This window comes from Notolepis coatsorum (assembly GCF_963971535.1).
Source record: "Notolepis coatsorum genome assembly, chromosome: 18".
Lineage (NCBI taxonomy): Eukaryota > Metazoa > Chordata > Actinopteri > Aulopiformes > Paralepididae > Notolepis > Notolepis coatsorum.
The window spans coordinates 39,931,123-39,951,838 of NC_140182.1; the positions used below are offsets into that span (position 1 = coordinate 39,931,123).

General features: G+C 42.9%; 1 protein-coding gene across 5 annotated transcripts in view; it reads left to right on the forward strand.

Moving 5' to 3' along the window:
- Positions 1-252: 252 nt before the first annotated feature.
- Positions 253-20,716, forward strand: part of clpxb (caseinolytic mitochondrial matrix peptidase chaperone subunit Xb) — a 36,088-nt gene continuing 15,624 nt past the window's right edge. The window contains exons 1-9 of one of the 5 annotated variants that reach the window (XM_084334724.1): positions 253-284; positions 988-1,059; positions 1,871-2,028; positions 4,614-4,728; positions 5,370-5,524; positions 7,948-8,110; positions 11,111-11,152; positions 12,085-12,261; positions 19,104-19,268. In XM_084334724.1, the coding sequence (XP_084190850.1) occupies positions 1,005-1,059; positions 1,871-2,028; positions 4,614-4,728; positions 5,370-5,524; positions 7,948-8,110; positions 11,111-11,152; positions 12,085-12,261; positions 19,104-19,268 (1,030 nt within the window). In that variant the 5' untranslated portion in view covers positions 253-284; positions 988-1,004. Of the gene's footprint in view, positions 306-332; positions 624-987; positions 1,060-1,870; positions 2,029-4,613; positions 4,729-5,369; positions 5,525-7,947; positions 8,111-11,110; positions 11,153-12,084; positions 12,262-19,103; positions 19,269-20,716 lie in introns of those variants that run through there. The other 4 variants (XM_084334723.1, XM_084334721.1, XM_084334722.1 and 1 more) reach the window with 4 other exon arrangements.

Here is a 20,716-nt window from a genome sequence, read left to right on the forward strand (position 1 = left end):
CCTGGTTAGGGACGTGGGCGTGGCTAGGTAGATATCATATAACTAGGGTTATAAAATAACCTTCGTTTTAGATACTATAAATATAGTATATGTAAAAATTATTGTATACAGGCAGATGTGGATAAATATATATTCGGTAAATATAAATATATAAACGGTATATACAGCATTATTGTAACATTAACATGCTATTGCTATCATACAGAGTTATATGGATCTTCAGATCAAAGAGATTAGGAAAGTCATCTCAAAGTGCGGTCAGGAGGAGGGCAGCAGGGGGCAAGGTTTGTTTGGAACGCAGGAAGGTTCGTATGTAAACGAGGCCAGCAGGAGAGACAGCTAGCTGGCTGTTAGCATTAGCTAGTTTTTGCCTGACCTAGTTCATAAACAGAAAACGGCAACGCCAACGTTACATCACTTGGGGTCTAGTAGTAGCTCCACCTGGGTAATAGTGTCCTTAAAGGACTAATGCAAGCGATAGGCGTGTGTTAGTGACAACGGTATGTCACACTGACCCTGTTGACAGCGAGACTAGAGTGTAGTGGGAGGTAGTGTGACTCGGCGAATTAGTTGTTTGGAAAGGGAGCTGTCAAGAGAGTTTGTTTTGTTTCGTCGTGTGTGCTGTAAGTAGCTAGCTGTTAGCTAGGCTAACTGTTGTGTCGTTTGCTATGTTAAAATCGGGCCTTTGGCGTTACCTGCCCGTTGGGCCCTAACGTTAGCTAAACACGCAAGCTAACTGTTCCTAGCTTTGCCAATGTGAGCTAGCGAGAATAACCTCAACACTAGTCGTGGCAAGCTAGCTATATAACACTAACATTACGCCTTTAAGTGGTGGATTACAAGACAAGATCCACGAACAATTGCACACATTTATGATTTGTTGTTAGATAGCTGTATGCAATGTTCACCCTGCCGAGTTAACGTTAGCTGCTGACTAGCCACTCTTCACTTCCATTATGTTGACCTTCTTTTCTTGTTTATTTCCAGGATATTACGCCTAAAGTATGTCCTGTCCATGCACTTCGGCTGCGAGAATATTCTTAACTTATGCGCACAGAGGTAAGCATTAAAAACAGCAGAAATGGTGTCAGTGCCACTTGCCAGCTGTCTAATGAATGCACGACATTATTGGTCTCATTCGGCGTTTTTGTTGAGTCGGTCTCCAGCTAATAGTTAGTTGTTACAATTGATATGCATGAAGCGGCTTATGCCAACGGCTGGTGATAATAACGTTGCTCTACTACAATTACAGTAACGTCATTGTTGTTATGGAGAGGTTGTGGGTGAGGTAAGAGCCAAAGTTGTCAAACACTCATTTTTGGCTTGTCCTCCTCTGATCCTTGTACGGCGGGCTAAGTTATGTTACTGTTCCAGTTGGTAATGTGCACCTGACCTAAGCGGTAACGCAAGCCTATAGCAAAACATCTCACCTTGACTCTGAACATTGTACTGCACAACAAAGTATTCCAATTTGCATTTATTTTATGTTCTGTGCAAAATACTCTATGGTGGCATTTATGTTGAATATATGAAGTTAAAACTAGAGAAATGTAGTTCTTTTTTAACTACACTGGAATTGAAACTCCATCTGGGGCTCAAGTGCCACATACATGCATTTCAGAGTAATGTTCTAGTATGACAAAATGTGCAGAAAGCCCAAAGAGTGGGTGGGTATTTTTTCCGCCCACTAGCTTATATTATTATCTGATAATCTGAGAACCCAGATCTTCACTGAGTGAAGTGGATTGTGTAGACTCGAAGTAAAAGGTTATAATTAAGAGGTGTGCATTTAGGTTCATTTGAAACATATCATCACCGATACCAGATTATCATGCAAGAGTTACTCAAAAGGATGAACTTCCTGTTGCAGGCTTGTCATGTTCCCGCATTCAGTTCTTTTCTCTGAGTAGACCTGGGTCTCGCGAAACTCATCTACCTCCCAGGTTACGGGTGAGGTCCTTTTCAGAGGCGGCAGTCTGCTACGCGTCTAAAGATGGACCACCGAAGGATAGTGGAGGTGATGGAAAGGTATATTTCCCTTGGAGTGTGTTGTGTTTTTTATGTTGTCCTGCCCATCTCTGGATGCACAAAGTTCAGTAGGTAATGGTCTCGCTATACTTTTTTTTTTGTATTTTATTTTTTATTATTATTTTTTAAACAAACATATAAACAAACATGACAACACACGATAAGATATACAAGCATTAATTAACAGTGCATATCCAATGAAATCACCATTTAGTTAAATGTCTTATACAGGATATACCCCTAATACCTGTTATCTAGTACCCTACACACATATGCTCTAGCTCGTACCCCCCCCCCCCCTTCCGGACCCCCCACTGGATAATCCATCCATTATAACTTGTTCCTACCAGACACTACCTTTTTATATGCTAGCTTTTATTCTCTCCACCACTTCTAACCACATTGTCATTTTGGATTCATTGAGACCCAAAATTCTTGCCGTAGATGTTTCTTGATAAATCACATCGAGATATGTAAGAATCCAGACCTTCCGGCAAATTTTTTCCGGTTGAAACCATCGTGATGCTATCAGCTTTTTAGCCACTGTGATACCAGATAAAACCAATATCTTTAGCTGTGGATGTACTGCACACTCAAAGACATCATTCAGCAGTAATACAGAGGGGTGTACAGGTATATTCAGAGTTAAGAGATTTGATAATTGTTGGGTCACTTCTTTCCAGAATATCTTAACTGGTGGGCAGTCCCAGTACATGTGCATAAATGTTCCCTCGCCCCCATTTGTACATAAGGAGCATTTGGGGTCTTGTTTAAGACTCATTTTGTTCAGTCTTATAGGAGTTAAGTATGTCCTGTGAATATAGTTAAGATTGATTTGTTGATGGTCCGGGTTCCTTGATGCAAGTCGAACATTTGCCCAGGCTTCTTGCCAGTCAAAATCTATCTCCAGGTCTGGTCTCGCTATACTTGCTTTGAAATGCGCGTCTGCAAGAGGGCGAAGATGCGTATACCGTGTCCGAAAGATTCAATGAAGCGTGCCAACAGTGGGGGCATTGTGGATGTGACAGACACTAAAACTACACAAGCTGCAGGTTCGAGACCTTTTCCTGCTGTGATCTCAACATAACCTCCTCGAATGTCATCACCACGTTTAATGTTTACGTTGCAAATCCGTATAGTGCATAGTTCACAAGGAAGGTGTTCTTCTATATAATTCTATGTGTTGGCCCTGCTCTCCCCCCTAGTGGATAGACTTTTCTAGCCTCCAGGTACATGCAAGATATGCAAGCAAGTATGCGAACAATGGCGTCCACATTACACAACACAGCCGCTTGTTTACTCGTACGCACGGTTAACCTCGGCAACAGGCCGAGATGTATTTCACGTCACAAGTAGATCAATACAGTCCGTATTAAGTGATGCGTTTCTTTTTCAAATGTAGCCAAGAGTAAAGACCCTAACCCTATCAAAACACCAGTCAAAGTGTATATATTCAGCACTACGTTTGTTTAGCAATGATTTTAAGCGTTATTAGCTAAATATGAGCTTATAAAAATCTCTGTGCATTGCATCGGAAATCGGAGGATTTAGACACGAGGACAAGAAGCCGTCGTGATTCTTTCCCACGGCGACTATGGATAGAGAATTTCTTTATTTAATTAAAATGTTCACAACAACATGGATGCATGTACTCTGCCAGCATGTTTAATATCCATAATACTAAAGGTTTGACTAAGTTTTCTATGAAACTTTATTGTAAAAATAAAATTAATTTTTAATTTTAATTTTTTTAATATGAATTTTTTTAAACTCATAAAATAAATTGGGTCGCACCTAAATCGGCAGGGTCGGTCGGCAACCGGAAACAAACCATTTTTTCTTTTAGGCCCCAGCTCACACCATCCGCAGACAACGGAAGTCCAACCATTCTTTTCTTAGAAATATTGACGTGATTGTCGTGTTTATATCTAAGGGGTCGAACATACCTCAACTTTATTGCCATAAAATACAACGTATATTGTTTATTTACCTTTTTGTGAATGTGTAGGGAAAAATGCGTCTCAACCGGTAAAAAATGGCGGAGCAATGGACATTATACACCTGGTGGTACTAAATCCAGATTTAACTCCTGCCATTGGAAAGAGCAGATTTGGCCCGATCCATAGATGTATGACGTGGTCATTTATAGGCCTAATATATTCTATATTCATATTGCATGTGTCCGGATGGCAAAATGCAGTACTGTATCTACCAAATAACCTGTAAATCATCTGCCCTTTGTTCATTTGCTTAGATTTTTTGTACACGTGATCTCAAGAAGTTGCAGAATGAGCTCAGCTTTTACACTTTTACACTTTTGGTCAATGTTAGCATGGTGTTATTCACCGTCAAAGATCGGGGGAACATCCTAATTTATATTCTCCTTTGGTTCATTAAAATGTATTCATAGTATAGTAACGGACACAATATTTCGGACTCCCTGAGGTCCAAGAAGAACATGCCTGTTTTCTTCAGAAAATATGGCTAGGGCATAACCGGTTAAAAGCAAGTATACAGAGACTCTAAGATCTGTCATTTCATGAATGTTAATGCAGTTACATTGTTATTTTGTTCCATCTATGCAGAAAAGCATCAGTGAGGGAAAGAGACTGTCTGGGTCTGGAGGATCGGGCAAGGGCGGAAGCCAACTCCGCTGCCCTAAATGTGGAGATCCGTGCACACACGTAGAGACCTTTGTATGTAAGTGACCTCATAAAGATCAGACTGCTGAATCTACACACGTGTGTGTGTGTGTGTGGTCTTTGTTCAAAGGCTGACTAACGTGTCATTCCCAAAACTGAGTATTATCAGGCTGGGAAATATTTCTACATTTAGTCATTTAGCTGACTCTTTTATCCAAAGCGACCTACGAATTGTGAACGAGAAGTCAACAAGAGAGGTACATCTCTGGCAGCTAAGGGTCAGTGATATTGTTCGTCAAATAGTAACAAGCTTGAGTGCTACACTCTTGAGTGCATAGTAGTATAGACATATTAGCATAGTAGGTAGTAATATAGGCAGAGTAGATTACTTAGTAGCAGCGTGCATAATAGTAAAAAGTTAAGGTTAGTGTTTTTTAAGTATAGTACATGGTAGTAAAAAGAAGGTTCGTTTATAAAAAAAAAAAAAAAATTCAAGAGTAAAATGGCCGCTGTCTGAATATGGTTAATTCATAGCATTCTGATGATGTTTCTCACCAGCCAATTAATATGGCGCCGCCGCCACAGCTCATTGGGACACGGTTGTCACTTAACAGTTATTTGATTACCCGTTGATTGCCGACCACTATGTCTGCTGTGGGATACTATGAATATGCAGTTTTTTTGTTCTTCTTCTTATAGCATCGACACGCTTTGTCAAGTGTGAGAAATGCCACCACTTCTTCGTGGTTCTCTCCGAAACGGACTCCAAGAAGGGGTTAAATAAAGAGCCTGAATCAGCCGCTGAAGCTGTCAAACTGGCGTTTGCTCAGAAACCTCCACCTCCTCCTAAGAAGGTAAGAAAGCCAGCATTATCTTAAAGGTGACATGCATTATAAATGTCTTTTTTTAGTCTCTAGCATTGTATTATAGTAATAGGAGTTAGTATCAATGTGTTTTTGTGTCTAAATACCATATTGGCGGATTGCTCTCATTCAGCTCAGACCATTTCCTGCTCGATTTAATTAGGTCATTCTGATTTGACTCATCGTGACGTAATGAGGCGAGGATGGAGCGGATAGTGATCCGATTGGCTCTGTGGTTGTAGCACACCAGAGAGAGAGAGAGAGAGAACACTGTGCCTCGCGCTACAGCTGCTCCCGAATCGAGAGAGACCACCGTGCAAACACTCCGCGCGCAGGTCCCCCCCCATTCGGGAGCACAAGCTGCAGCGCGGCACATCGGCAGACCCCCCCCCCCCCGAATGGGAGAGAGAGAAGGGGACCCGCACGCAGAGCGCCCACACAGTTCTCTCTCTCCCGCTCGAGGAAGTCCACCGCCGCGCCACAGCCCATGCTCCCGAACCGAGAGAGAGACAGAGAAGGGGACCCGCACGCAGAGCATCCACACAGTTCCCTCTCTCTCTCTCTCTCTCTCTCTCTCTCTCTCTACCTCTGTCTCTCTCCTCCACCTTTTGTTTCTCTTCCTCCACTTGTCTCTTTCTCTCCTCCATCTCTCTCTCTCTCTCTCTCTGTCTGCCACTCGCAGACTGTGTGGATGACTGCCACTGAAAGTGCTTATGGGCGGAGCCAGGCCAATAAGAGGCTGAAATCTTGAGGCTGGAAAATGATGCTTTTGAGTACTCCATTCGAAATATAAAATAGATTTTTTTTTCTTTGTCTGCATTAATCGAACCCTGGTTAGTTTCCTCAGATAGTCTGGTTGGTTTTGGGTTGGAACTCTTGTCTTGGTTGGCTTGCAAGTGAACCCTGGTCCGGTTTGGCTAATCGCATTTCATGAAGCTGATGTTTCATCATCATAACATTATTATTTTTGCAGATATTTTGTTGTGATGCTAATTTTGCTAAACAAATGCCTTGCATGCATGATTCGGGTGACATTAGCTCAGACACTGGCATGTAATTACTGACCGTGAGCTGGAAAATGTATAGTAATTCATAACATTTGTAGAAGCCAAGGTGGAGATCACATTCTTTTTTTTGTCCCATCACTTACCTTGCGATGCAGCTGGATTCCAGTGATCACAAGATTCTGTGTAACAATATAATCTCCCGTTAACCAAAATAGTTTTTGATTAGGTTGTTTAGTGACATGAATGAAACCGGGCTTTGTATGGGGGATATGTGTTGCCAGATTAGATTAATAAACCGTTGTATCCCCTTCATACACTATGTTTACTTACATCTTGGCAATCCAGAGTACATTTTCTCAGTGCCTCTGCGCAGCCAGCCCCTGACAAAAATGAATGAGGACAAAGCTACCAAAATGAAAGAAATAGTACTGCACGTTTGAAGCCCTTTTTTCACAGCATACTGTTGGCAGTTATGGGATTATGTCTAATGAAAAGGTTACCTGTAAATAATAATAATAATAGATTGAATTTGTAATGCACTTTTTGTTCGCTGGGATCCCAAATGATCATATGACTTTGTTTAGAAAGTTTGGTGTACTATAAATGTGAAGGCGACCTTAGACTCCCCCATTGGGTGACGTATTTGGTCTGGTCTGGTCTGGTCTACAGAGGAGCCTGGGGCTGATGCATGCAGATCGGGGAATCACTCATGTCACTGTGTGCACATATGCCCATATATGGACCAAGAGAGGTTAAAAATGTCCGTTAGCGTCATCTGGTAGATACTGTAGATAAAGCAATGGTTTTATCCAGATTATTTGATTATCGCTACTTACACTAAATGTATTAATGTAGCTACTAACTGGGGAGACTGATAAATTACAGATAAAGGAATATAGCAGGACGATCGGTTACGATAGTTAATCTCACATTGAACAGGGATTCCCAGTTAAACTGGGCGTCAACCCCAGTCCTGTCGCAGCCGCTCAATCTCCGAAAACGTTGGAGCAAATTTCTAAACAGGCGTTATTTGGACAAACTGACTACATATTTTGAATCTAAATCGCCTGGAAAAAATATTAAAACTGTATACTAATGGTCCTAGGTGGGGCGGCTGGGTGGCGCAGCGGTCTAAGCGCTCGTCACCAACGCATAGAATCCGGCTGTATAGAATCCGGCTGTCAGCGTTTCCTCCGGCTTGGGCCGGCTGTCATACTGACTAAATTGGCAGAGTGACAGGTCGGTCAGGGCAGGGCGCCTGTACAGCAAGGACAGGAGATGTCGAGGGTAGTGTGAGCCTCCCACACGTTACACCTCGCCAATGAGAGTCCGCGCTGGCAGGTGAACCATTGCAGTTTCCAGTATGAAGGGTTGTTATTAAATCCTAAATAAGTATGTCTTTTCCAGATCTATGCCTACCTTGACAAATATGTCGTCGGCCAGTCCTACTCGAAAAAGGTGTTGGCCGTCGCGGTGTACAACCACTACAAACGCATCTACAACAACATCCCAGCTGGGAGCCGGCAGCAGCAGGCGGAGGTGGAGAAGCAGGCCTCTCTAACACCACGTGGTCAGTATTGTAGAGTCTTTGTAATAAGATGACACTGCATTGCTTTTCAACCCAGGCTATAATTGTAAAGCCGTGCATTCTAGGAATTGATTCAGACGTTTATTTCTACCAGGTGCTTCTCCCAGGCAGGTCAAGTACTACAGTCCACTGCTAATTGGAGAGAAAAAAAACCAAAATGTCTTTCCTGAGCCCAGGAACTTTAGAGTTTAGAGATGCGTCTCTTCAGGTTTTGTCCAGCTCTTACCAACACACTGAAAGATAGACAACATCCAAAGACATTCAATTGAGAGTTCCTTAGTACAGGAAAGAATATATATTTAGGTAGGTGACTTCCGGAAGGTTTATTAGTGCTGTAATGTAAGAATTAGGGTTGGAGTTTGAAAGCATCTTATCAAATCTGAATCCTTTATCGAATCCAAATCCTTTATCAAATATTTGTTCAGGTAATTGTTTAGCTAAAAAAATTATTTCTTAAAGTGTGTATTACTTTTATTGCCTTCAGTGCTGTAACGAAATATTCTCCCAATATGTGTAACACGTAGTTAGAATTCTAACGTGTAGTTAGAATTTCCTAAAATGTTTATTTTGGAACTAGCAGGGAACATCCACAGTGTTCAATACGTGAATCAATAAAATGTCAGGAAGGTGTTTGGAACCATCGTTGTTATGCCAGCGACATTACACTCATAGATTTGAAAGCATCTTATCAAGTCGGAATCCAGTATTGAATCTTTAGAATTTAGAAATGCGCCTGTCCTAGCCATTATGGTACTAGATTTTTAGTTTTAAATAACATTATGTAGAACTATATTAGGCTGTACCGGAGTAGGCTGAGTAAAATGGACGTTTTGATGGATTAAGCAGTTAATGAGAATCTTGGCCGTTCTAGTGTTGAGAGCCAACTATTTCCATGAAGATGCACATCAAAAGTTTAATCCAGAGATTCCTTCAATGGTCTGTATGACTTGGCATTTGTCCAATGATTATCACCCACAATTTGATCAACATTTCTTTACAGGATTGTAATAATAATAATAAATGTATTTTATATAGCGCCTTACATTAGGCAATGGCATCTCAAAGCACTTTACATGCATGGCATTATAGCATACGGAAAAACACAGTACATGGACTTTCACAATGACGACATGGTGGGGATAATACAGAGAGAGGGAGACAGCTTAGAGACAAGACGGAGAGAACATTTTAAAATAAATAATAATACTAAAATATAGGTGTGTACAGATGTGAAAATGTAAGTGATGCAGGGGTTTGGGGGTCAGGAGTGAGGGTATGCAAGATTGAACAGGTGGGTTTTGAGATGGGACTTAAATGTTTCTACGGATGGGGCTTCTTTGGTGTGTAATGGGAGTTGATTCCAGAGTCTGGGAGCAGCGGAGGAGAATGATTGTTTTCTGTGGATTTAAGGCGGTAGTGTGGTGTGCTCAGAAGGGCTAAGTTGGATGAGCGGAGTGAGCGGGAGGGAGTGTAGTGTTGAAGGAGGTTGTAGATGTAATCAGGTGCTAGGGAGTGGAGGGCTTTGTAAGTGAGGAGACAGATCTTAAAGTCAATCTTATACTTGACAGGGAGCCAGTGAAGTGAGGAGAGGACATTTACATTTACATTTAGTCATTTAGCTGACGCTTTTATCCAAAGCGACTTACAAGTTCTGTACGACAAGCCATCAGGAAGGGCACAACTCTATCAGCTGAGTAACAATGTTCATCAAAGTGTTGAGTGCTACAGTGTAGGTTAGTTTATTAGGACAAGTGCATGACAGTATGGTTAGTTAGGGTTAGATAATTTTTTTTTTTTTTTTTTAATTCAGATAATGGTTGAAGAAGTGCGTCTTTAGTCGACGGCGAAAGATTGGACGTGTTTCGGCTGTCCTAACTGGGGTGGGTAGTTCATTCCACCATTGTGGGGCAAGGATTGAGAATAGGCAACTTCTCTTTGATGACCCTCCCGGAGCTTGGATAGGAGTAGGTCTGAGGCGGCCAGAAGATGCAGAGCGTAGGGGTCTTGAGGGTGTGTAGTTAGAGACCATTGACCGGAGGTAGGCGGGAGCAGTTCCCTTTGCCGCACGGTATGCTAGGTCGAGGGCCTTGAAGCGGATTCGTGCAGCAATGGGGAGCCAGTGCAGGTCCCTAAGAAGTGGGGTGACATGGGCCGACTTCGATAGGTTTGAGATCAGGCGGGCCGCTGACAGGTGTGATGTGGGATAATTTGGGGCAGCGGGTGATGATGCAGGCTGAGGTGTTCTGAATTAATGGAAGTTTATGGAGGGATTTTGATGTTGAGCCAATGAGTAATGCATTACAGTAATCTAGACGGGAGAAAATGAGGGCATGAACCAGCTTTTCAGTGTCTGAGGGGGACAGTAGTGGTCTAATGCGTGAAATGTTCCTGAGGTGAAAGTAGCATGTCTTGGTGATGTTGTTGATGTGTGGTTTGAATGATAGTTTGGGGTCAAAAAGAACACTTACGTTTTTCACTGTGGGGGAGGGGAGGATAGAGTGGTTGTTGATGGATATGGAGCAGTCAGGGTTTTTACGGAGAAGGTGAGGTGGGCCTATTAGAAGGATTTAGGTTTTAGTACTATTGAGTTGGAGAAGGTTGTGATTCATCCAGACTTTTATTTCAGAGAGGCAGGAGGAGAGGGCAATAGTAGCAGCAGTGGTGTTGGGAGGGGAGTGAATGTATAACTGTGTCATCGGCGTAGCAGTGGTATTGGAGACCATGTGTTCTGAAAATGTGGCAGAGGGGTAACATATAAAGGGAGAAGAGTATGGGACCAATCATAATAACATGGTAAATAAATGGTAATGATTCTAACGATAACATGGCAAATGGTAACGATTGTAATGATGACATGATAAACGGTAATGATAACATGGTAAATAGTAGCGACTGTAATGATAACATGGTAAACGGTAATGATAACGTGGTAAAAACAGTAATCACAATGTTGATTTGAGCACTTTCGTCCTCTCCCCGTAGAGCTAGAGATGAGAAGACGAGAGGATGAGTACAGATTCACAAGTAAGTGATTGGTCCACCTCACTCTTACCTTGCTTCTTATTGGGCTGTTTGAAAGTCATGTCATATTTCCAGCATTTTGGTTTGGATATAATTTTCATGGAATTGCACAAATGCCAAAGTTGACAGACTCTCAATTAGGTCTGTTTCGTTAGCTGCTCTGTTTCGTTAGCTGCTCTTTTCGGTGGCTGCTCTTTTCGGTGGCTGCTCTTTTCGTTAGCTGCTCTTTTCGGTGGCTGCTCTTTTCGTTAGCTGCTCTTTTCGGTGGCTGCTCTGTTTCGTTAGCTGCTCTTTTCGGTGGCTGCTCTTTTCAGTGGCTGCTCTTTTCACCACGAGCTACAACAGGGTTTGCACTTTAATTCCCAGTGCTGTTCAAGCTTAGGTATCGGCTATAAAATTATACAGCAGCCAGAAATCACCACTTTTATTGATTCTGCACGTTCTAATCAAGGACTTCAGACCAGCAGATATACCGTGTGGTATATTATCTAGGTTGGACTGCATTGGGAAATTATCTGTTAATTTCCACTTGACCATGATGTGGAAACAAGCTAACTGTGAAATTAAGTCTTGCCAGTCCTTTTATTGACTCATCAGACAATAAGACGATTGACCTACATACATCAGTCCCTCTCTCCACTAGTAACTCCACACTGGAGCTCAGCTCACCAGGGCTCATGTATTTATAGCCTGAACTCGGAGCTGCTGCTGTTGCTACCGAATATTTTGCACATGTACACTGAATTACTGCATACAGTAGTTTACACTACACAACATCAGAGTAGATAAAAAAAAATCCCAAATAAAGAACTTTTACTTTCTCCGTTTCAATTACTGTTTGTTTACCCTGATTAGTTCATGGGGAATGGGTGAAATGACAACAGATGTTCTTATTTTGGCCTGTTCTTATAAACGTACTGTCCCTGTCATTGTAGAACTGCTGCAGATCGCAGGGATCAGTCCCCACGGCAACGCCCTGGGTGCGTCCATGCAGCAGCAGACCAGCCAGCAGGCGCCTCAGGAGAGGAGGGGCGGGGATGTCCTGGACTCCACCCACACAGAGATCAAACTGGAAAAGAGCAACATTGTGCTTTTGGGCCCAACTGGGTCAGGTTAGTGTTCATTCCACATTGCACATTATACCATGGCCAGGGTAAATACTATTTTCTGATTGGTCGGCAGGTGTGCGTCAAAACCGTTTAATGCGCACGTAGTTCGGCTCGAGATTAATCACCTTTCTAAATTCATCCAATACCCAACCTGTAACCCATAGCCGGCTTGCTAGCCAGACAGCTTAATTATTTAAGGTAACCAACTTGTGTCTAGCCACGCCCCGCGGAGCTCTGCCGCGGCAGCATTATGTAGCCGTTATTCCCCCTGTTTTAACATCGACGGTTAGCTCAACTGGTTCGCCGCCTTGCTGTGGATCCTGCGGTGCGTTGGTGATCCCTTCAATTTTTTTTTTTAACGTACATTCTTTCGCCGGTTAAGTTTAGGCATTGTTTCGGAGTTGGTTATGGTTAGGGTTAAGTTTAGGCGCTGTTTCGGAGTTGGTTAAGGTTAGAAGGGTTAAGTTTAGGCGCTGTTTCGGAGTTGGTTAAGGTTAGAGTTTGTCTTAGAGCATGGCAATATTCTTTCGGAGTTGGTTAAGGTTATGGTTAAGTTTGGGCATTGTTTTGGAGTTGGTTAAGGTTAGGGTTAAGGTTAGGCATTGTTTCGGAGTTGGTTAAGGTTAGAAGGGTTAAGTTTAGCAGGGCGGTTAGGTGGCATAGCGGAGATTGCGTTCGTCACCAACCCCGGAGCTGTGAGCTGGATTCGCCTGTTCGAATCCAGCTCACAGCTCCGGGGTTGTCACCAGCTTGGCTGGCCGTTCACACTAATACAATTGGCTGTATTAGAGGGTGGGAGAAGCTGGCGGGGTGGGTCCGGGTCGTTGTAAACAGCGACTCCTACAGTTCGGTCGGGGCGCCTGCTAAGCGCGGATAGGACCTAAGTGGGATAGTGTGATCCTTCCACACGCTACGCCCTCTCAGGGAGGATCCGCGCTGCCAGGTGAAAAGAAGCGGTTGATTGGCTGGACGTGTGTCGGAGGAAGCACGTGATAGCCTCCACTCTCACAGATGATCTGACTGGGGGGGGTAAGTGCGCAGCGACCAGGAAGGGGATTGGGAATTGGCATACGACTAACATTGGGATGGGAGAAAATCGGAGAAAAATGGAGGGGGAAAAAGATCAATATCGCCAAGAATGGCAATAGAATGCAGCCTATTTCCGCACTGCCGCGGTCACATGGGCGTAGTGGCCAATCAGAGAAGCGCTGAACACAAGTTGGTTGCCTTAAATATTGACGCAGCCAGACATCTCATGGCCCCCAAATCAATAACCTTTTTTTCACGTTATTATGTGTGGTAGCTGTATAGTACATTCATTGTAGAGAAATCCTTTCATAAATACATGTAATCCACTAGCCTAGTCTATTAGTCCGTCTGTCTAAAGAGTGTTAACATACAATAGTATGTAGATACCTCTGGTATAGTGTCTCTGGGTCAAGGTTTACAACAATGTTGCTGAGCAGGTAGGATGTGCTACATCTTGCTATTCAGCCAAATGCACTCTGGCATCAGTGCGCTTACATCAAACACCATGAATAGTTTTGCACTGCTGTGTTACGCACGTATAGTTATTCTGCGTTTTTACGCAGGCAGTATTATTCTTTGGGGCGATTATTCTTTTTCCAAGATAAAAGCTAGCAAAGCAGATTGGTAACGTTACGTGAAGAGGCAATTTATTCCTGGATTTGCATAATACCTTCACTTATCATGGCACATCCCATCCTCGTAATTCAACTCGCAACAATGACTGTACTTGAGGTTACGACTGACGACGGATATTTGACGTGAAAAAGAAGTTATTGTGCCACGCCCCTTTGACCATATGGGCTAGAGTGCCAGCACTGAAGTCAACGGGTGGTCGGGGAAATTTAAACTATATCTTAAATTATGGCTATGGGTCTAAAACACCCCTCGCTTATCAATGACTTGCTTGCAGTCAACATGTATGAAACGGATTGTTTTTTCATTGGTACATTTCCGTTTATACCGTTTTGAATACGAGTATAGTTTTGGAGAGTTCTAGTAATTCTCGAGAAATTCCGCGATAATAGCTCTTTAGTGGAATGCACAAAACGCGTTGTAATTTTTCGGCTGATTTATGAATAGTTTTCAAATAAACGCTAGATTATCGATAGTATATGTGTACTTATGCACGCTAGACAGGGCTCTACAGTGCGACCATATTGCTCGCATATGCCCCTAAAAATATGTGTGTGCGATCCTGCAAAATCAAGTACTCGCACGGCGTGCAAGTGGGGCCGGCGAGAATCGTTAAAAAACTACAATTCCCACAGTTCACAGCCGCATAAACGTTCCAATCACAGTAGAGTTTCCTGTGGTCACATGACTGGAAACTGAAAGTAACGATCAGCGTCACTGTCTGAGTCAGACAATACAGCCATGTCGAAGCCCATTCATTTTTATTTTGCGCGAAAGATACCGGAGAATGAGAAGTCAGGCGAGGCAGCTCATGTTACAGAGGTGATGGTTAACGTTAACGTTAACCAAGATACTGACGCTAGCCAGCATGCTAGCGAAGTTGGCCAAGCTAGCGAGGCTACACCCACTGTAGCACCCATGTAGCCACTGTAGCTAGCGAAGCTACACCCACTGGAGCCGGAGGGAAGACATACAAATTTAACGTGAATTGGCTAAACATTTCCCCATGGCTAGAGTTCGAAAACAATGTCATGTTTTGTAAATATTGCAAAGTAGGATCGATGCATTGCGATGCATTGTTACACCCCTACAACTGGCCCACTGTGTATGTGTGTACAGCTAACTTGGCTAGCGTTATCAACCGCAGAGGTGGGCAATAGGGTCCAGCTGCATCGCCGGACGGCCAGAGTGCAAGCGGTGTGGCAATAGGGTCTAGCTGCATCGCCGGACGGCCAGAGTGCAACGGTGTGACGTCGTAATTGGCAGAATCGACTGTCAATCAATGGTCTACCTGACACGCAAACTCATAAACAATGTTTCTGTACTGGAGGTGTACAGTATTTCAATAGGCAACCCTGAAAGGATTATTTTTCTAAAAGAGCAACACTAGCTCCCCCCTCTACTGATGGCCCTGGTTGTAAAGCCAGTGTCCTTTTTGTTCAATGTCACTGCCTTTCTTATTAGGCCTAGTTGTTGGCTACAACTTTGCCATAGTAGGCATTAATCACTTAATTAATAGTTCAAATGTCTGTGTCCCATTCCTGTTTGCACATGCAGATGATACACGCAGACAGTGGGCCAGTGACTTTGGTGGTATGTGCTATTGCACAGATGTGTCCCGTTCCCGCTTGCACATGCACGCACAGTACAAATATACAATTATTTTTGAAAAAAAAAAAAAAAACTCTGTTACTTGACATATTTTCACTGTGCTCCTAAATATTTTTGGGTGCTCCTAAATTTTTTTGTGTGCTCCTAAATTTTTTCATTTAGGAGCACCTGTGCCCCTAGTGAAAAAGGTTAGCGTAGAGCCCTTCTAGAGAAGCGGGCTGAAAAATATATTATCCATGACCTGGTCAGCACTAACGTCATACACACACACAGACACACTGCGATGGCTGAGAAAAAAACATCCGATTAACCCAATACTGGTAAAATAGAGTCCTTACCTCACATCAGATGTTCTGCAAAAAGATTCATCCAATTCCTGATCGCCATTCCAAATATTGATCGCGTTTATTGATCCAACGTTATAGCACAAACACATAATCAACGCTGCTCCGAGCCTCGCCAGTGAATGTGATAACACGATACTGCTTGCCAGAGAAGGGAAAACCCCGGACTGGACTTTTTTTCTGATGCACATGCCCACCCAATCCAATCCAATGATGTGCATTACCATCCGGGAGACGATAGGCGGCGGTATTTGCCCTTTTCGAGCTCGGACACATTCCCAATGATAACGTCAGGCTGGATGGATGAAAAATGTATGGATATTGCTAATAAAAGCAAAAACGAGAAAAAGACGAGAACTCGTCATTGGCACTCAACGCATGGCGAGTTAAGACGACTATTCTCGTCGTCGGCACTCAATGTGTTAACCATTGGCAAAGTTATTGACAGAAAGGCTTACTAGAAGTTATTGTCACTGGCATCAGTCAAGTGACAGGTGGTTGTCAAGCAGTTGCTAAGGTAGAGCAGATGGATTATAATGAAATTTAGCAGTGAGCAAAGCATAAATAACATATCTTAACTCGATCAGCGCCAGAGGTCGCTGTTTACCATGTGGTAAGAAGTTTCAAGTTTCTTTAATAGTTGTCATACAGAAGTACAGAATACTTTTATACAAAATGCTTCTTACTGTTACGCTCCAGAGACTGTGCAAGACAAGATAAGTATGAAATAAAATAACATAGTATAGCATGTAAATTAGAAGTAAAAAAATGAGGTCACAGTGTTCAGTATAGACATATGTACAATGTTCGATGCAGAATAGACGTAACTGAGTTACCATATAATATACAATATACTATGCAGTGTACTAATATACAATACTATATAGTGCAAGGCAGAAATGGGATGAGGTGCAATTTAGGTACAATTTACAGTAGGTGTACGAGTTGTAGTGCAAATCCTTTATCAATAAATATAAAGTGTGTTTGTGTGATCTAAAGTGTGAAGAGTGGGTGCTGCAGTGTGTTGTTTGTTTAAGTGAGTGTGTGGGTGTGTGTGCTGTGTGCATTTGATGGTTGTTGCATAGTGTTTATTGTTCGTTTAGCAGCCTGATGGCCTGGGGATAGAAGCTTCTTCTGAGTCTTTCTGTGCTCGCCTTAAGACTCCGGTATCGCTTGCCTGACCGCAGCAGTTCAAAGAGGCAGTTGTTCGGGTGGCTCGGGTCCTTAATAATTCTCTTAGCCTTCCCCCTGCACCGCTTGTTGTAAATGTTCTGGAGGGTGGGAAGCCCCCCTCCAATTGTGCGTTCGGCTGAACGTGTCACTCTTTGTAGTCTGCTACGGTCTTGTGCAGTGCTATTCCCAAACCAGGAGGTGATGTTGCCAGTCAGGATGCTCTCTATTGTACATGAGTAGAAGTTCCTAAGGATCTTCTGACTGACTTGGAACTTCCTTAGGCGCCTGAGGAAGTAGAGGCGTTGTCGTGCCTTCTTCACAACACTGTCAATGTGTGTGGTCCATGTCAAGTCCTCGGATATGTGGGCTCCGAGGTACTTGAAACTGTTCACTCTCTCAACCGGTGCCCCGTCGATGCTGAGGGGGCTGTAGTCCTTGACCCCCGACCTCCTGAAGTCCACAATCATCTCTTTTGTTTTGCTGACGTTCAGGGAGAGGCAGTTCTCCTGACACCACTGTGACAGATTCTCTACCTCTTCCAGGTAGGCCCTCTCGTCGTTGGCAATCCATGCGTTATAAACGCTACTCCTCCCCGACAAGGAAATCCAGGCCCGGACTTTTTAGATCGACGCACAGACCAAGCCAGAGAGTTTCTAAGGATGTGCAATACCGGCCGCAAGGCGGCAGGATTTCAGACTCATTCCCAATGATAACACAGGCTCCCTCGATGGATTATGAATGGGAATATCGAATAAAAGAAATAACGATAGAAAACCCGCACTCAAGCAATGGCGAGTTAACCCGACTTTATACGTGAGTGGTGTCCAATGAGTTATTGGTTGAATGTTGAAAATATGAATAAATGTCATCTTTTGTCTTTGGCCATGGTATAAGTGGAATAATCAACTTGTTAACCGGTCCTACGGCACTTTGCTGCACGACGGGTGGTTCTTCGCCTCCATGTCGTGCCGTAAAACCTTTTTAACACACATCTACTTGTGGATTATCCCTTATGTAAACCCAAGAGGATTGAGAAGTATAGTAGTGGCTGGTATCCTTAACACATTCAGAGCCACGCCCTTATGACCATATTAGGGCTAACGTGCCAACACTGAAGTCAATGGGAGGACGGGGAAATTTGCGAATGCTTAAACTATATCTTAAATGATGTGTCTAATACACCCGTCGCTTATCAATGACTTGCTTGCAGTCAACATGTATGAAACGGATTGTTTTTTCATTGGTACATTTCCGTTTTATACCGTTTTGAATACGAGTATAGTTTTGGCGATGTCTAGTAATTCCAGAGAAATTCCGCGATAATAGCTCTTTAGTGGAATACACAAAACATGTTGTCATTTTTCGGCTGATTTATGAATTGTTTTCAAATAAACGCTAGATTATCGATAGTATATGTGTACTTATGCACGCTAGAGAAGCGGGCTGAAAAATCGATTATCCATGCCGTGGTCAGCGCTAACGTTACGCACACACACACACACGCTGCGATGGCGGAGAAAAAAACATCTGATTAACCCAAGACTGGTAACATACAGTCCTTACCTCACATCAGATGTTCTGCAAAAAGATGAATCCAATTCCTGATCACCATTCCAAATATTGATCGCGTTTATTGATCCAACGTTATAGTCCAAAACATATAATCGAAAGCTGCTCCCAGCCTCCCCAGTGAATGTGGTAACGGCTACTGCTTGCCCGAGAAGGGAAACCCCGGGACCAGAGTTTTTTTTCTGATGCACAGTCCCACCCAATCCAATCCAATCCAATGATGTGCAATACCATCCGGGTATCATCATACCATTTTCGAGCTCAGACCCATTCCCAATGATAATGTCAGGCTGGATGGATGAAAAATGTATGGATATTGCTAATAAAAGAAATAACAATTAAAACCAGAGTTTTCTCTGGTCTTGGCACTCAACATATGGCGAGTTAACCCGACTATCTCGTGGTTGGCACTGAATGGGTTAATGTATGTCTGGATTTACCTGACTAAACTCTTTATCCTTGTATATCATCTCCTTTCATGCACAGGAAAGACATTGTTGGCCCAGACACTGGCGAAGTGTCTTGATGTTCCTTTTGCCATTTGTGACTGCACTACACTAACCCAGGCAGGATATGTGGGAGAGGACATTGAGTCAGTTATTGCCAAACTGCTACAAGATGCCAACTATTCAGTGGAAAAAGCGCAACAAGGTTGGTCGGCAGTGTACAGCTTTTTGAATGAACAAATTAATTAATAGTTTAAAAGATAATTTGCTGTGAATGTTATGTCCTACCCCTTATTACAATAGACCCTTAACAAACTATTATTTCCCCTCAATTATATCAATGACTGGTCACAATCATTGGTCCTACATAACCAAGTACACCTTCAAACAGTGTTCAAATGTCTTCCATCTGCAAACAGAAAAAAATCTGTTCCAGTAAGGGGCAGGAGCTAAAACAAATGAACGACCAAGTCATTGGGACGAGTGAGCTGTCTATCAAACCCTCTAGTGACACGCTCACTTGTTATGTGCATAACAGTATGCACATATGCAAAGGCCTGCCATAATTAGGGTTGGGTACCGTACCGTTCACATTTGAACCAATACTGGTACCGGTACCAGTACCTGCGAATCGATACAGGAGTCGAAACTTCTCATTGTTCATTGTTATCACACCACACAAACAAAAACCCCTCCTAGTCCCTACCTCCCTCTCCCAAACCATTCATACAACTATTTTTTTTATGTTAAAGACCAGAGATGGGACGTGTGCGTGCACATACACACAGAAAGGGAGAATGGCTTAATGATTTTAGAATATTTCAGCTAATGATATTAAATGTTTATTATCATCAACTATCTAGTTAGTTTTTTACAGTGTAACGTTTGGCTTAGTATTTCTCTGCTGTGAGCGTTTCCAGGGTTAGCTTAGTTAGCGCTAGCAGCAGCAGCTAATGTTAGTTACAGTAAGGTTATTACCGCAATGTGGACATACAGGAATGGCGAGGATGCAAAGCATGTTAGATGCATTGGACCCATTGCTCACAGAGTTTCACTGCACAGTGAAAACTGGTCTGTGTCTATTATGAAATGACAATTGTGTGTCATTGAAGGTCTGCAATGGTCTGTGTCTATTATGAAATGACAATTGCGTGTCATTGAAGGTCCGCGCTGGTCTGGGTCTATTATGAAATGACAATTGCATGTCATTGGAATTTGGATTATTTTCTAACTGGGTGGGTCTTTGGTACTAAAATGTGGCACCGATTGATCTAACGTTTATCGGTACTCGACGTATTTCGGACGGTACCCTTAAAAGTACACAGTTCGGTAACATATAGCTGCCTGCTAGCTACCTATCAGGGCATGGCTTTGGAGACATTCTGATGCCTTCTGATTGGGAAGGGCGTAATCAAATTTGGAAATATTTTCAAGTTCTGCCCAAAATCAGCGGCTGCCTATTGCTCCTTTTTAAAGGGGAACTCCAACATTTTGGGAAATTAGCTTATTTAACATCTTCCCTGGAGTTAGACAAGAAGATACATACCTTTTTTGTCTCTGTGCGTGCATTTTAGCTTTGGGAATAGACGCTCCGTTAGCATAGCTTAGCTTCATCACTGGAAGTGAGTAGGGGCCGGAGCCTTACAGTGTATT